The sequence below is a fragment of the Ahaetulla prasina genome, chromosome 15 (genome assembly GCF_028640845.1).
Source record: "Ahaetulla prasina isolate Xishuangbanna chromosome 15, ASM2864084v1, whole genome shotgun sequence".
Classification (NCBI taxonomy): domain Eukaryota; kingdom Metazoa; phylum Chordata; class Lepidosauria; order Squamata; family Colubridae; genus Ahaetulla; species Ahaetulla prasina.
The window spans coordinates 4,244,481-4,261,116 of record NC_080553.1 but is presented as its reverse complement, the minus strand read 5'-3'; the positions used below and the strand labels follow the sequence as shown (position 1 = coordinate 4,261,116).

The following is a 16,636-nucleotide window of genomic DNA, read 5'->3' as shown; positions in this document are numbered from 1 at the left end:
GAAAGGTTCATTTTCTGCCATGGCGGCTCACTGGCCTACCTCGCAGGGGTGTTATGGGAATAATATAGAAAGGAGTGTTCCAGATTCCTGGGAAAAAAGGCTGGAACTAAATTGAATTGATAGTGGCAACTTTATTCTATATGGGCAGATAAATAATTTGGACGGGTCCTTTACCTGCAACGATCACCAAACAGAAGGGGAAATCGGCGTGCATGGAAACTGATCAACTGATTCAACCTGGAAATAAGGAGGAATTTTCTGACAGTGAGAGCAATCAACCAATGGAGCAGAAGTTGCCTTCAGAAGTTGTGGGAGATTCATCCCTGGAGGCTTTCAAGAAGAGACTGGACTGCCATCTGTCAGAAATGGTGTAGGGTCTCCTGCTTGGGTGGGTTAGATTAGATGACCTGCAAGGTCTCTTTAACTCTGGTGATCTGAATCTATCTAAGATGATCAAAGGCCTAGAGACTGAAACATGAAGAACGGTTGCAGGAACTGGGCATGGCTAGTCTAGTGAAGGGAAGGACCAGGGGAGACAGGATAGCAGTCTTCCAGTATTTGAGGGGCTGCCACAGAGAGGAGGGGGGCAAGCTATTTTCAAAGCACCCAAAAGCCAGACAAGGAAGAATGGATGGAAACTGAGCAAGGAGAGATTCAAGCTGGAAATAAGGAGAAATTTTCTGACAGTGAGAACAATCAACCGATGGAACAGAAGTTGCCTTCGGAGGTTGTGGGAGCTTCATTGCTGGAAGCTTTCAAGGAGAGACTGGGCTGCCATCTGTCAGAAATGGTATAGGTTCTCCTGCTTGGGCTGCGGGTTGGACTAGATGACCTACAAGGTCCCTTCCAACTCTGTTAATCTGCATGACACAGGTAGCATGGTTGCAAGCTTGGATTTGCATTTATTTGGTTCTTGATTGACTGGATCATGACCCAGTCTTTATTTGTAGAACACAATCTGCAATGCCCCCTCCTCTTGTTTTTTTTTTTTCCCCTTTCCTAACAAGTCTGCAAATTCAGTTGGGCCCAGAGAGGGGCCGGTTCAGTGTCTCCAGACAGCTGGCTTATGTGTTTTATGGTCCGTTAGTTTCTCATCCAGCACACTAACCGCTCCACCATCCTGTCTCTCTGCACAGCCCCAGGGGGAGGCTGATGTCTTGCACGCGAGGGTACTAAAAGTGCCACTGAGCCAAGTTTCGTGTGTCGGTTTCGAAGTAGATTCAGAAGCTGGGAGATGTGGCCATGGTTTTACTCATGGGTACAGCTGCCTGGGGTGGCATGCTGGAAAGTCAAAGAAGTGAAGTGGGCGGTGGTAACGGCATAGCCGAAGCCCCACGTGGTTTTTTATTGGGCCTCTTGTAGCCTCTTTGGAACATTGACAATCTGGTTTGGTCATCCGGATTGGAAACAGGCCAGCGTGTTCCCCCCACAACCCACCTCACAGGGTTGTTGTTGGGATAATAAGAGGAGGAAGTATGTTTGCTGCCTTGACTTACTTATAAAATAATAAAAGAGAATAAAGATGGATAGATAGATAAAGATAGATGACAGATAGATTGGGGATATGGATGGATGAATGGGATGAACAGATAGATGACAGAGATGGATGTTGAGGGATGAATGTGGTTCCATATATGGATTGATGGACGGACGGATGGATATGGAGGGATATGGATTGATGAATGAACAGGGAGATGATGGATGGATGGATGGGGCTAGATATTTATTTATTTATTTATTTATTTATTTATTTCGATTTTTATACCGTTCTTCTCCCGGAGGACTCAGATATGAATGGATGGGACGGAAAAGTGGATGGGATAGCTAGCTAGCTAGACGATAGATAGATAGATAGACAGACAGACAGACAGATGGCTGTAGCAGGGTGACAGCAATTTGATCACTTTCTCACAGATTTTTCATTCAAGATTTTTTTCTTTGCTGTGCAACCCATGAGGAAGCTGAAACTGTAAGACTCATGTTTACATGTATGATGTATTCTCCCATGCTTTGGACCCCTGTCTGAGTGTGTGTCTCGATAGAACCGTGTAAGTACGTAATTTCTTTCCCATAAACCTGTTAAAAAGAGGAACAATAAGAAATCATTGTGTGGGAACAGAAGAACAGAGAAAGCCTAGACAAAGTCGGGCGTCTCTTTAAGTTTGAAAATGAGAGTTCGGACGGTTTAGTCTCATCCAGAGGTTCAATTTCCCTATTTTTGATTCTCCTTCCCTTCCTCATAGCAACAGCAACAACAGCAGCAACAGATGCCCCGGAATAACCAAGAAGAAAAAGAGGAAAAAGAAAAAGATGCAGAGAAGGAAGAGGAGAAGCCAGAATCTGAAAACGACAAAGAGGAACTGACAAAGTAAGTCTGGGAGGGAGGGCGTTTGCTTTCCAAGAAAAAGAGATGAGCATTGCATCCGTTTCTCAATTTTTGTGACTCATTGAGCGATGCTTTCCTTTTGGGGGGGTGATGTGCGCGAAGGAGTATATTTTTATTAAAGTTTGTAATAAGATCAAATGCAAATAGAAACAAAAGTTGGGAAAGAGAAAGAAGAACAAAGAGGGGGAAAAACGAATGATGTTTTTTCTCTTCTCCAAAGTTTGCTCAAAAACCCAACTGGGTCTTTTCCTTCTGCCTTCATGCAGCTGATAATACAATTGCCTCCAGGGCCATTTGAGGCGAGGGGAAGAGACAAATAAGTATTTAAATCCATAAAATGCTACATTGGCTGCATCTGTTCCTCCTTGTCCATCCTGACCAACATAAAAGAGGACATAGGTGAATTTCCCCCCCTTAAAACTCAAGGGATGTGACTTAAAACGAGCATTTTTTGCGTACCAAGGATTGGCCTGGCTAATCCAGTTTTAATGTTAAGAGTTCTCTTGCCTGGAAAATATATTTCTTCCCAGTTTTTCTCCATGTATTACACTTCAGGTGTAGTAAAGAAGGACTCAGCTCTAGGGTAGTGATGCCAAAAACCCTTTTAGTATATGGAATTGTCGTATCCGCGAGTCAGGGCCATGCTCCAGAAAAGCCGAACTTTTGGGTTCTAGTGCACATGCACATCCCACAATCGGCTGGCACGCATGCGCACACTGGTTTTTGGCACTGCCGTGCACACGAAAGGATTGTGCTTCGGAAAAGCCGAACTTCCAAGTTCTGGCGCACATGCGCGCCCGACTTTTAGCTGGCCGGCGCACGTGTGCATAGTGGTTTTTGGCACTGCCACGTTCACAAAGGCCAGAAACCCGTAAGACAAACAGGCAAAGCTGCGTGTGCCAGGCGACATGGCTTCACGGGCCACTTTGGGCATGTGTGCCATAGGTTTGCCGTCACGGCTCCCTCACCCACCAAATCTTGCAATATTAGGCATGAATTTGGCTTCCTGCAAGGCAATAATTGATCCACCACCTTCCCCATCTCACAGCTTTGCAAAGGATGGAGAGTTTTGTTCCCAGAGTGATCAGTTACAATCACATGGGCTGGGGAATTCTGGGAAAGGAAATCAGCAGATCTGGAAACTGAGGAAGGCCATCCTAGGGGACAACATTGATGGAATGTCCCCATTCAGAGGCAAGACTCGGTGAATGTCCTAGTACTATCGGAGGAAATCACTTTAATTAAAGCTACTTGGGGCAGATTTAAGTTCTAAGATCTTGCAAGGGATTTTAGTTTAGTTTACTTTATTGTCATTGCACCTCGTACAACAAAATTAAATGCCATCTTCGGTGTACATCATACATAAGAAAACTATAAAAATAAAATACAAACACATATCCTTCACATTTTATACAATTGAGCAGGGCTGCAATGTGAGCATCCCAGGTCAGGTCTTCTTTTATGATAACACCCAGAAACTTAAAACTGGCCACTTGCTCCACTTGGTCTCCATTGATAAGCAAGGGCTGGTTATCAATTTTAGCATCTGGGTGGATGTTCACTGGAGACCCATTGACTTCTATCAATGGTCTGATTTTGATTCTGTCAAAGGGTCACACCTGCTGATCCCCGGTACAGATTTGATCCCAGGATACCTTGTGTGTTGCTCCTTGTGGTTGCAACGGTTATGTATCTCGAGGTCTTCCTGAAACATGCTGAAGGAGACGCAAAGACCCTTCCTGCTTCTAAGAGTAGCAAAATGCTTTTTGCCCATCGAAGGTTGCAAAAAAATGACTTGGAAACGCCGTGCCCTTGAGTTAACCAGGAGGGGAAATAAGCAGTTTTAGACTCTGATGAAAGAGTTGGCCGACTTGGCTGGAAGGAACATTTGACTGGGTTGTGTCGGTGTTGCTCTGTTGGGAAACTGCCAGTTTGGATGGAAGGAAGAGTCAAGCAAGGGCCTAGCTTGGAGTCCTTGCACAGCCACAGGAGGCATAAGTTGGACTTCCAAGCTCCACGAAGCCTTATCTGGCTGTTCCTGGTGGAAGATAGTAATCTGGGCAGATTCTCGTAATGTAGGCAGAAATCAATTAAGTTGCTTGTATCTGACACCCTCGGCCAGTTGTCTCCTCCTTCCCACTTTTGGAAAACTTAGAAAAATCAAAACCAATGTAAATCGGCTGCTCCACCTTTCTGCAGAAAACCCGACCTGATTGTCTCTCTCTTGCTCTGGTTCCATCAGGGAGAAGAACGAGGACACGTCTGGCGAGGACAATGATGAGAAGGAAGCTGTCACCTCCAAAGGGCGCAAGACGGCCAATAGCCAGGGCTGGCGGAAAGGGCGCATCACTCGATCCATGGCCAACGAGGCCAACCACGAGGAGGTGGCTGTGCCCCAGCAGAATTCTGAGCTAGGTAGGTCTCCGTAGCCTGGATGAACGGATTCAGGGATCGAGAAGGGATTCCCGCTGGTGAAGTGAGGGGTGGGGGGACCCTCTCAAAGCAAGGGTCGAAAGAACAAGATGTGTGTGCATGTAGTAGGGTGTGTGAATTTCTTTCTTTTTTTTTATGGCACTGCGCTGGAAAAGAAGAGTGGCGGGGTGGCCTAGAGGTGGAACAATTGGGAGGCTGTGAGTTCGGTCCTAGGTAGAGGCAGATATTTCTGTCTCTGGACATATATCTGCTGAGAAAAAACTTTGCATTGGCGACAGGAAGGGCATCCGGCCAGTAAACACTCTTTGCTAGCTCCATTCAGTTGCCCTGATTCTACCCTGCAAGGGATTATGCGGTTGTTAAAAGATGATGACTTCTGGAAAAGAATGCATACACACACACACACAAAAGCACGCACACACACACAGGCCAACCTTTTCCAAGCAGGAGCCTAAACAGGGAAAGAAAAGTCATTAGAAAACGGTGCATTATCAATTCTAATTTTCTTGGGACTGGATTTCTAAATAGAGACCATTATGTTAGTTTTTGACCTAAACTAGGAAGAAGAATACAGGTAGTTCGTCTAGTGACCCACTGAAAAAAGGAACTTATAAACTGTTTTCCACACTTATGACTGTTGCAGGGTCCCTGGTGATCATCATCTCCTTTTAACAACCCCATAATCCCTTGCGGGGTGGAGTCTGGGAAACTGGCCGGATGCCCTTTCCTGTTGCCAATGCAGAGTTATATTCAACAGATACATTCTCAACGTTGTCCAGAGAGAGAAATATCCGCCTCTACCTAGGATTGAACTCACAGCCTCCTGATGGTGAGGCGAGAGCTCTACCTCTAACAAGCGCCTGGCTTAGCAAGAGAAATTTTGGGGTCAATTGTGTGTCGTAATTCGAGGACTCCCTATACACCACAGTGAGGTGGTTAATTCTCTCTCTCCTATCTATCTCGGTCTGTCTGTCTGTCTGTCTGTCTGTCTGTCTGTCTGTCTGTCTGTCTGTCTCTCTCTCTCTCTCTCTCTATCTATCTATCTATCTACTACCTACCTACCTACTCCTACTTTCAACTCTTACTTTCAACTCCTACCCTCAAAACGACCACCAGAACAGCTAGACACAAGACCAGTTTTTTCCCAAAGGCCATCACTCTGCTAACCAAATAATTCCCTCAACCCTGTCAAACTAGTTACTAAGTCTACACTACTATTAATCTTCTCATCCTTCCTATCACCCATCTCCTCCCACTTACAACTGTATGACTGTAACCTTGTTGCTGGTATCCTTACGGTTTATATTGACTGTTTCCCTATGACTACCATTAAGTGTTGTACTTTATGATTCTTGAGGAATATATCTTTTCTTTTTATGTACACCGAGAGCATATGCACCAAAGACTAATTCCTTGTGCATCCAATCACACTTGGCCAATAAAGAATTCTATTCTATTCTATTCTATTCTATTCTATTCTATTCTATTCTATTCTATTCTACCACCCCACTATAGTGTACAGGGAGTCCTCAACTTACAACCCACAATTGAGTTCAATATATATATATATAATCTGTATTAAATTAAACATAATTGAAAGCATTGCTTTCACAAACAGGCAAGTAAGAATAAAATAAACTTAATTCTCTTTTGCTTTGGAAGCGACAGACGATATAGGTCGGGAAGTCAGAAATGGTGGCACTGGTTTTCTAGGACAACCTGGAAGGGCGTGCCGAGAGATTTGTTTCAAAACACGGGCGGAGCCGGAGTGAAGAAGTAGGGCAGGAGATGACAAATTTTGGATTAAAATCCTCTGGAAAGCCACTTCCTTCTCTACAGACCGGCAGTCTTCTGCGTAGATCTGGAGAAGTTGCCTCTCTTGGCCACTTGAGGGCTGTGGAGAACTGAGAAATCTTATTTTGGAAATTGACGGGGTGGATCCCGGGATCTGGGTTTAGTTACGCTTAGCTTGAATGGGAAGACCTGGTAGATGATTCAACTGGTAGAGCTTCAGTTGATGAACTGGTGGAGAGCTGAATTTAGCCCTCCGGGCTGACTTTAGCTGCATGTTTGTTTGGCTCTTGTGGTTTGATTCTAGTCATCTAGCCTTGTTTTTATTACGGAAGATCCGAAAACCAGAATCATTGAGATAAGACGATTAACAATAGTAGCTTTTCCTCTTTTTTATTTTTGTTTTATTTTATTCCTGCTTTTATTATTTTGATAAATAACTCAAGGTGGAGAACATACCTAATGCCCCTTCCTGGTTCTATTTTTTCCAACAAAAACAACCCTGTGAGGTGGGTTGGTCTGAGAGAGATATAAAACCAGTTGGGTGGCCTAAAGTCACCCAGCTGATTTATATGACTAAGGCAGAACTAGAACTCATGTCTCCTGGTGATTGGCCCAAAGTCACCTAACCGGCTTTCAAGCCAAAGAAGAAACTAGAACTTCCTGGCTCCCGATAATTGGCCCAAAGTCACCCAGCCAGCTTTCGAACCTAAGCAGGAACTAGAACTCCCTGTCCCTGGTGATTGGCCCAAAGTCATCCAGCTGGTTTTCCTGGCTAAGGCAGGACTAGAACTCAGTTTCCTAGTTTCTAGACCAGCACCTTAAAGTGGCTCTTTTTTGGATTGTCTCCAAGATTTCATGTCTAAGGCAGAACTAGAACTCTCTGTCTCTTGGTGATTTTGCCCAAAGTCAGTCAGCTCGTTTTCAATCTTAAGGTAGGTACTAGAACTCACCATCTCCCGGTGATTGGCCCAAAGTCGATTAGCCGACTTTTGTGCCTAAGGCGAAGAAAGTCAGGTTCAATAGGAAGGTCATTGCAAATGGTATGTCACTTTTACACAAACACACACACACCAGGAATTTTGTTTTTCTTCTTGTAATCTCTTCTTTTCTTTTCTACCAGCTTCTCTGGAGATGAACGAAAGTTCTCGCTGGACCGAGGAGGAGATGGAAACGGCCAAGAAAGGTAAGTTTTTGGCTTTCTTTTTCTTTGCAAGATGCCCATCGTGAGAGTTGGATGCTCCAGCTGTCAGTTGTGTTGCTTGGTGGGGTGACACCATCGCTGCCCATCACAAGCTTAAAGGTGCTTTGCATGGCGGATGGACCCTCCAGATTTTGCTTGTAAGCCTTTGACTCTAAAATCAAAGCATGTATTTCGTTTTGGACAAAATCAGAAGTTGCTAAGACAGCATAAAGGTTTGCCATTGTGTATGAGACTCTGACCCAGCCTAGGAGATGTCTGATATTCTCTGTTGTGCAGTTGGGACAACAACAGGGAGGAAGTAGTGACTGGCTGGGTGTCTGAACCAGGGTCCTTGGTGGTCTCTGAGCTTAGCAGACATTTCATTACCAAACTAGGTAACATCATCAGTGCTACTAGGGAGTAGGGTTTGCTTTCTTTTTGTACACTAGTGGCTTGCCTAGCCAAAAAGGAAACGAAAAGACATAAACCCCTCCTCCCCAGCAGAGCAGAGAATATGAGCAGAGATTAACAGCAAGACTAACACTACAGCAGCAGTCGAGAAGTACACAATACCCCAAATCAAGAAACTACCAACTCAATTTAATAACAGCAGCAAGACTGTTGATTGGACAATACTGGAAGAAAGAAGAAATACCTACAATAGAAGAATGGATACTGAAAGTTATTAATTTGGCTGAGATGGCTAAAATCTCAGCTTTTTTAAAAGACAATACGCAGGAAAGATATTTAATTGAATGGAAAAAATGGATTGATTATCTACAAAATAGATATCAGATTAAGAAATATCAGACTGCCTTTGAATAATTAGAAAGTTATTTTATGTAATGGGGAGGGGGTCGGGAGATGAAAAGCTTTGGATGTGGTTACTTGGATTGGAAGGGAAAATTTTATTCTATGTTTGGTTTATGTACAACAATACCAGTGATTGACCCGGGAAGCCGGGGAGGAGGGGAAGGGGTTTTTGGGAGGGAGGGGGGGAAAAAGGGGAAAAAATGTTTTTGTTTTTTAAAACTCTTTCAATAAAAAAAATAAAAAAAAGAAACTACCAACTCAAACAACCAAACAGCCAACAATAGCTCTATCAAGGAACCACCTACAATACTCCCACTAACACAGACACAGCAAACCATCACGTATAAACGGAGAAGCAAACCTCACAACCTTCTAACACTGATGTCGTTCCCTAGTTGGGTCGTGAAACGTCTGCAAGAAAACCACCAAGCTCAGAGAGCCCCAAGGATCCCACAATTCAGCCCCGAGCTACAAATATTCGCCTCTGTTGCTATCTGAACAGGGTTTTTTAACTTAGCGCCCATGTAATGCTTTAGGGTGGCTCGTTGTGACTCTGCAGATGGTACCGAAACGGCTTGGCTGGTGGCAGGTGGCATTGGTTTGTCTGTCTCCTTTCAAGAAATGAGTAGATGACATAGGATCTGGGCTGTCAGCAGGAGGTTTGAAGCGAAGGAGGAGGAGGGATTTTGCCCGGCTGGGGGAGACAAAAGCAGGACACACCCTACAATTAATGCCAAAGCGAGGAGAGACAAAACAGACCTAGTGCTCAATGACACTTTCATGGTGTAGTAAACCCACAATCCCACAGACTGCCTAAACATTCAGCAGAGTATATAATTGTGGGCTGAGGTCCTAAGCTTGGAAATGTTCTTTTTGGTTGTGTGTTTTTTTTCTTTCCAAAGTTGCCTCTCAATTATAGGAAGCCAAATCAATTCCTGGCCCAGAAAGAGAATGAAGTTCCTTGGAGAGTTGGCATACCCTGGCACGGATTTAAAATGATCTTCCGTAATCTGGGCAGCCTCCAACCGGAGGGAACTTCGTTTTTCAGCATGTACCAGGTTGCTTAAAAGTCTGGGAGTTTGACACCTGTCAGATCTGGTTGAAGTCCAGATAGGAGGGTCTTCTGCACCCAGTTTTGGTCACCAGGATCTAAAAAAAGATGTTGAGACTCTAGAAAGAGTGCAGAGAAGAGCAACAAAGATGACCAGGGGACTGGAGGCTAAAACATATCATGAACGGTTGCAGGAACTGGGCATGGCCAGTCTAGAGAAAAGAAGGACTAGGGGTGACATGATAGCAGTGTTTCAATATTTGAGGGGCTGCCCCAGGGGTGAAAGGGAAAATTTGTTATTACTGGTTCTGTGGGTGTGGCTTGGTGGGGGTGGGGGTAATGTGACTTGGTGGGCATGGCTAACTTTTTTTTTTTTAACTTTTAAAAGCATTTTTTCTATAACCTCGTCTGCCGAAAAGGTTGTAGAAAAAATGCTTTTAAAGGCTTCTGACGATCCCAGCTGAGTTGCCTAATCTCCAGAACCCTTTAAAAGCATTTTTTTTCAGTCTCTTCAGCCAAAGAGGTTGTAGAAAAAATGCTTTTAAAGGGTTCTGACGATCCCAGCTGAGCTGCGCGATCGTCTGAGGCTTTTTTTTTTAACTTTTAAAAGCATTTTTAAGAACAAAGTAAAAAAAACCCAACCCTCTGATGGTCACGTGGCTCAGCTGGGGAAGGTGGGGGAGGGCAGGGATTTTTGCTACCGGTTCTCCAAACCACCTGCCGCCATCGCTACCGGATCGGGTGATCCAGTCCGAACCAGGAGCATTTCAACCCTGGGCTGCTCCAAAGAAGACGGAGTCAAGCTATTCTCCAAAGCACCTGAAGGCTGGACAAGAAATAATGGGTGGAAACTAATCAAGGAGAGAAGCAACCTGGAACTAAGGAGGAATTTCCTGACATTGAGATCAATTAATCAGTGAAACAACTTGCCTCCAGAAGCAACTGTTTTTTCTGCAGGTCTAATTATCCTCTGAAGTCTGTGTCTGTCTTGTTGGGTTGCAGAACCAAACCAGACAGTTCTAGAGGTGCAAATGACAGACTCAATAATTCCTCTGTAGAACTGAATCAGCAGCTCGTTGGGCAGTTTGAGCTTACTGAGTTCGCACAGAAAGAACATTCTTTGTTGTCCTTTTTTGATGATGTTTTTGATGTTAGCTATCCATTTTAGATCTTGCAATATGATAGAACCTAGAAATTTAAAGGTTTCTACTGTTGATACTGTGTTGTCTAGTATTGTGAGAGGTGGAAGTATGGAAGGGTTTCTCCTAAAGTCTCCACCATTTTAAAGAGGAGATTGGATAATCATTTGTCTGAAGTGGTATAGGGGTTCCTGGTTGAGCAGAGGATTGGATTAGAAGACTGCCAAGGTCCTTCCAACTCTGTTATTCTGTTCTGTTCTCCAAAGCACCTGAGGGCAGGACAAGAAGCAATGGATGGAAATGAATTAAGAACTAACCTAGAACTAAGGAGAAATTTCCTGACAGTGAGAACAATTAATCAGTGAAACAACTTGCCTCCAGAAGTTGTGAATGCTCCAACACTGGAAGTTTTTAAGAAGAGACTTGGACAATCATTTGTCTGAAATGGTTTAGGATTTCTGGTCAAGCTGGGGGTTGGACTAGAAGACCAGAAGGGACTAGAAGGTCCCTTCCATCTCTGTTATCTCCCACATGGTACCTAGCTTGAACTCCGGTCCTCCTCAGGCTTCGGTTGGTCTTTGTGTATGACCATCCCATTGGTAAATCCTTCAGCTGTTGCTAGAAGAATGGAGTATTTGACCAGCAATGTGTAGTAGAAGTGACTACAGCTAGTCTTTGGACCTACAACAGTTGTTTACCAACTGTTCAAAGTTACAACGGCACTGAAAAAAGTGACTTAGGACCGTTTTTCACACTTACAACCGTTGTAGCATCCCCATGGTCACGTGATCAAAATTCAGGCGCTTGGCAATTGGCTCATATTTATGACGGTTGCCATGTCCCGAAGTCATGGATTTCCCCTTCTGTGACCTTCTGACATGCAAAGTCAATGAGGAAGCTGGATTCACTTAAGGACCGCATCACCAACTTAAACATCTGCGACGATTCAACTTAACAACCGCGGCAAGAAAAGCCATAAAATAGGACAAAATGTAATAAATGCCTTGCTTAGCGACATGTACATTTAGGGATCCCTGGGTGGCTGTAAATCGAGGACTATACCTGGCTGTTCTCCGTTTTGGAGATGTGGGGATGACTTGGCTCGTGACTCGCTGGGATTGGCACTCTACTTGCCCACCCAGCATTTTTCGCACACTTGCCATTTCTGGGTCGTGCCTCGGCTGGTATGAGAGCAAGGAAGTCGAGTGCCTCACCTGCCCCGTGGCTCTCCCACCTGTATACCTGGCTGCTTCGCACAATGGGCTTTACGAAGAATGTTTATGTTCTCTGGGAGAAGGACATGAGTGTTCGTTAAAGAACTGCTAGGTTCTTCAATTCAGTAGAGTAGAGTAGAGTAGAGTAGAGAAGTAGGGGAGGGGAAAGGAGAGGAGAGGAGAGTTGGAAGGGACCTTGGAGGTCTTCTAGTCCAACCCCCTGCTTAGGCAGGAAACCCTACACCACTTCAGACAAATTGTGGTTCAATCTCTTCTGAAAAACTTCCAGTGTTGGAGCATTCACAACTTCTGGAGGCAAGCGGTTCCACTGGTTAATTGTTCTCACTGTCAGGAAATTTATCCTTAGTTCTAGGTTGCTTCTCTCCTTGATTAGTTTCAACCCATTGCTTCTTTAGTGAATCTTTATATGCACCAATTCTTCCTATTCCTGATGCTGATATAGGTGGTTACCTGTATCGGACTTACTACTGTTCGTCTAGTGACCACTCAGGATTACCATGGCACTGAAAAATGTGGCTTATGGCTGTTTTTCACACTTACAAACTATTAAATCAGTTTGTTCAATGATTGTTCACGATTACAATGGCACTGGGGAAAAAGTGACTTTTATGAGTGTTTTTCATATAACCACTGGGGTATCCTTGTGGTCGCCTGAACAGAATTTGGAGGCTGGGCACCTGGTTGATATTTATGATGATATTTGCATCATCACTGCGACCCTTTCGTCTATAAGAGCCACTTGCCAAGAGTCTGAATTTTGATCACGTGACCATGGGGAGGGTGCAGTGGTCATAAGTGTGAAAAACGGTTACAAGTCACTTTTTTCAGGGGCTGTTGTTACTTCAGCAAGTCACTAAATGAATGGTTGTAAGCCGAGGATTACATGTACAGATTTTCAAATTAACAGAGTTGGGAGGGACCTTGTAGGACATCTTACTCTAACCTCCCTGCCTAAGCAGGAGACCCTACACCATTCCTGACAGATGGCCGTCCAGTCTCTTCTTGAAAGCCTCCAGTGATAAAGCTCCCACAACTTCCAAAGGCAACTTCTGTTCCATCGGTTGATTGTTCTCACTGTCAGGAAATTCCTCCTTATTTCCAGGTTGAATCTCTCCTTGTTCAATTTCCATTCATTCTTTCTTGTCTGGCCTTCGGGTGCTTTGGAAAACAGCTTGCCCCCCTCCTCTCTGTGGCAGCCCCTCAGATATTGGAAGACTGCTATCATGTCTCCCCTGGTCCTTCTCTTCACTAGACTAGCCAGGCCCAGTTCCTGCAACTGTTCATCGTATGTTTTAGACTCCAGTCCCCTCATCATCTTAGTTGCTCTCCTCTGCACTCTTTGTAGAGTCTCAACGTCTTTTTTATAACCTGGTGACCAAAACTGGATGCAGTATTTTAGGTGTGGTCTTACTAAGGCTTTATAGAGTGGTATTAGTACCTCACTTGATCTTAATTGTATCTCTCTGTTAATGTAATTTAGGATTGCATTGGCTTTTTCAGCTACCGCCACACACTGTTGGCTCATATTTAACTGGTAGTGCACTAAGACTCCAGGACCCCTCTCACAGTTACTGCTATTAAGCCTGGTTTCACACAGTCTATATGTGTCCTTTTGGTTTTTCTTACCTAAGTGTAGGATTGTACTTTTCTCTACATCGGATTTCATTTTATTAGATAGGGCCCTGGGTTCAATTCTGTCAAGAACCATCTGTACAATGGGACACAGGTAGAATTGAGGGTCTTCTTGTGTTAATTTGTTCTGTTTTATTGACTCTTGACTCCTGGGTCAACAGATTTAAGGATCTTCTTGTAGACCAAATACAACCTGGGAACCTTTCTCTACAACCGTCATCACAAACACCCACCTCAAACGTCCTTAGATGTCTTTTAGAAGAGAATCCTTTAAAATTTTGGATAATCTCCATGCTAAATAAATAACATTATTGGCGTCAATTGATAAATAACATTTAGCCGAGTGGACTTTGCCTGTTAGATATTTTTGTAAGAAATATAAATTTCTCCAAACTCATCCAGTTGCTTGATGAAATGTAGAAACCTGTTAATTGAAGATTCGGTTATCTCCAGACTTATTCAACTGTGCATCTTGGAAATTAAGGAATTATGGAAGTCCATTGATTATAAAGTATGGAACGGTATAGGATCTCCTGCTTCAGCAGGGGGTTGGACTAGAAGACCTCCAAGGTCCCGTTCTACTCTCTATTCTACTCTTCCAACTCTGTTCTACTCCTTTGATGACCTTCAAAGAGCTGAAGAGCCTGTTTTAACTTGTTCTACATTTCCATAAGCATTTAACCTGGTCTAGCTTATAATGCCTTGGTAAGACCACACTTGGAATATTGCATCCAATTTTGGTCACCTTGCTATAAAAATGATATTGAGTGCAGAGAAGAGTCACAAAGTTGATAAGGGGATTGGAGGCTAAAACATACGAAGAACGGTTGCAGGAACTGGGTATGTCTAGTTTAATGAAAAAAAGAACTAGGGGAGACATGATAGCAGTCTTCCAGTATCTCAGGGGTTGCCCCCAAAGAAGAAGGAGTCAAACTATTCTCCAAAGCACCTGAAGGCAGGACAAGAACCAATGGATGGAAACTAATCAAAGAGAGAACCAACCTAGAAATAAGGAGAAATTTCATGACAATGAGAACAATTAACTGAAGTTGTGAGTGCTCCAACACCGGAGGTTTTTAAGAAGAGTTTGGACAGCCATTTGTTTAAAACGGTATAGGCATTCCTGCTTGTTCAGAGGGTTGGACTAGAAGACCTCCAAGGTCCCTTCCAACTCTTGCTATTCCATTACGCTTTCATGAAGAGGAGTTTTAGATTGGGGCGTACCCCACCTTTTCAATCTCTTTATCTACCTTTTCCAAGCTTCTTTTTCTCCAGGAGCTGACTCAAAAAAAAAAAAAACCTTCTAATCGAGGCTGTATGCAAATGAACCCACTTTGCATAATTTATACCAGCTGCAAAATTCATTCCCCCCTCCCCCCTCGCCACCCCCCTTGCTCGTTTACTGCCTGCCTCTTTTTTCTTTTCTTCTGGCCTCTCTGATGAGTTTTTGGCTCGCAAGCTTTTTTTTGAAGGTTGGTGGCACGGCTTAATTCAGAACATCGGGGTCCTGCCCACTCTTTGAAGTTTGGTTTTGACCCCTGGGCTGTCAATTCTTGGTGCTGTGGGTGAGGTGTGGGGGGGGGGAGTGGGAGGAAGGAAGGGGAGAAGATTTGGGCAAGAACTGGGGACTCTTTTAAGTTGTCCCTTTTGTAGGTGAACTAAGTTGGGTGTCAGAGCTAAGATGCGAATGAGTGGTTTTGCACATTCTTGCTTTTTGGGGGGGGGGGCATGAACTCATTGCATGTGGGGGGGAGAAGTGTGCACCCCTCAGTTTTCTGCCTTGGGAGGAGGGGCTTTGGGTGTCCCCAATAATGTGGCTATTGGTGGGTCCGTTCCTGGGGAGGGAATTTATTTATTTTTTTATTTTATTTTATTAAATTTCTATACCGCCCTTCTCCCGAAGGACTCAGGGCGGTGTACAGCCAGAATAAAAACACAGAATATATACAATTAAAAGAATTTAAAATGAACTATTACTATACGGCCGATAATTAAAACATTTAAAAATTTAAAATATTATTAAAACCCCAATTTAACTATTTATGCCAGTCCTGCTTGAATGAATAAATATGTTTTAAGCTCACGACGAAAGGTCCGAAGATCAGGCAGTTGACGTAAGCCAGGGGGGAGTTCGTTCCAGAGTGTTGGTGCTCCCACAGACGGGTGGGAGGTGGTAACCAGGATCTTGAAGCGCACCTGAAAGACTACAGGATCCTCAGGATCCTCAGGAAAGGGAAATTATTCCCTTTCTGCCCACTCCAAAGTTCACTGCATTTTGAGGGTCAGGAAAGTTGCAGATTCTTGCATGGGGTGGGGGGAAAGCATGCTTCCCTCAGTTTTCTGCCCTGGGAGGGGAACTTTGAGTCTCCCCAATAAATGGGGTTCTTGGTGGATTCATTCCTGGTAGGGGGATCCCTCCTTTCCGCCCAATCCAAAGCTTCCTACATTTCGGGGAAAGGAGAGACGCACCTCCATGCATGGTGGAAGGGGGGAAAGTGCATCCCTCAATTTCCTGCCTTTGAGTGGGGGGGACTTTTGAGGCTCCCCACTTATTCCCCAGGAAAGGGGCTCACCCTTTCTGCCCATCCCCACTCCCACCCCCTGCCTTTTCAGACTCCTGATCTGGTGCGCCCTGCAAGCCAAAACGTTTGGGACCAAATCCGCCCTCCGGGAAGAGTGTGTGTGTGTAGGCGGTGGGGGGGGGGAGAGAAACAGGCCCGGTAGGAGGGGGTCCCCGTTTGCGTGGGAGCTGCTGCCAAGAACAACCCCTTTGATTGAGATCAGAGAGAAGGAAGCGATTAAGAAACGTTTTGTTTTCCTGGGTTTCTTTTCCCCTGCTGTTGACATTCAGAGGAGAGAGAGAGAGAGAGAGAACGGGGAAGGCTTGCCAAGTTGGCCGCACCCTTGTCGTCTTGGGCCGATGCCACGCGGCTTGTGGACGCTGTCTAGAGGTCACATTCAGACGGAGCAAAC

At 44.5% G+C, this 16,636-nt stretch overlaps 1 protein-coding gene across 11 annotated transcripts in view; it reads left to right on the top strand.

The window, feature by feature from the left end:
* NCOR2 (nuclear receptor corepressor 2) overlaps positions 1-16,636 on the top strand; it is a 236,236-nt gene that overhangs the window by 116,531 nt on the left and 103,069 nt on the right. For 10 of the 11 annotated variants that reach the window (XM_058158811.1, XM_058158809.1, XM_058158820.1 and 7 more), the window contains 3 exons: positions 2,244-2,368; positions 4,629-4,801; positions 7,734-7,796. In XM_058158811.1, the coding sequence (XP_058014794.1) occupies positions 2,244-2,368; positions 4,629-4,801; positions 7,734-7,796 (361 nt within the window). Of the gene's footprint in view, positions 1-1,876; positions 2,049-2,243; positions 2,369-4,628; positions 4,802-7,733; positions 7,797-16,636 lie in introns of those variants that run through there. The other variant, XM_058158819.1, reaches the window with a different exon arrangement.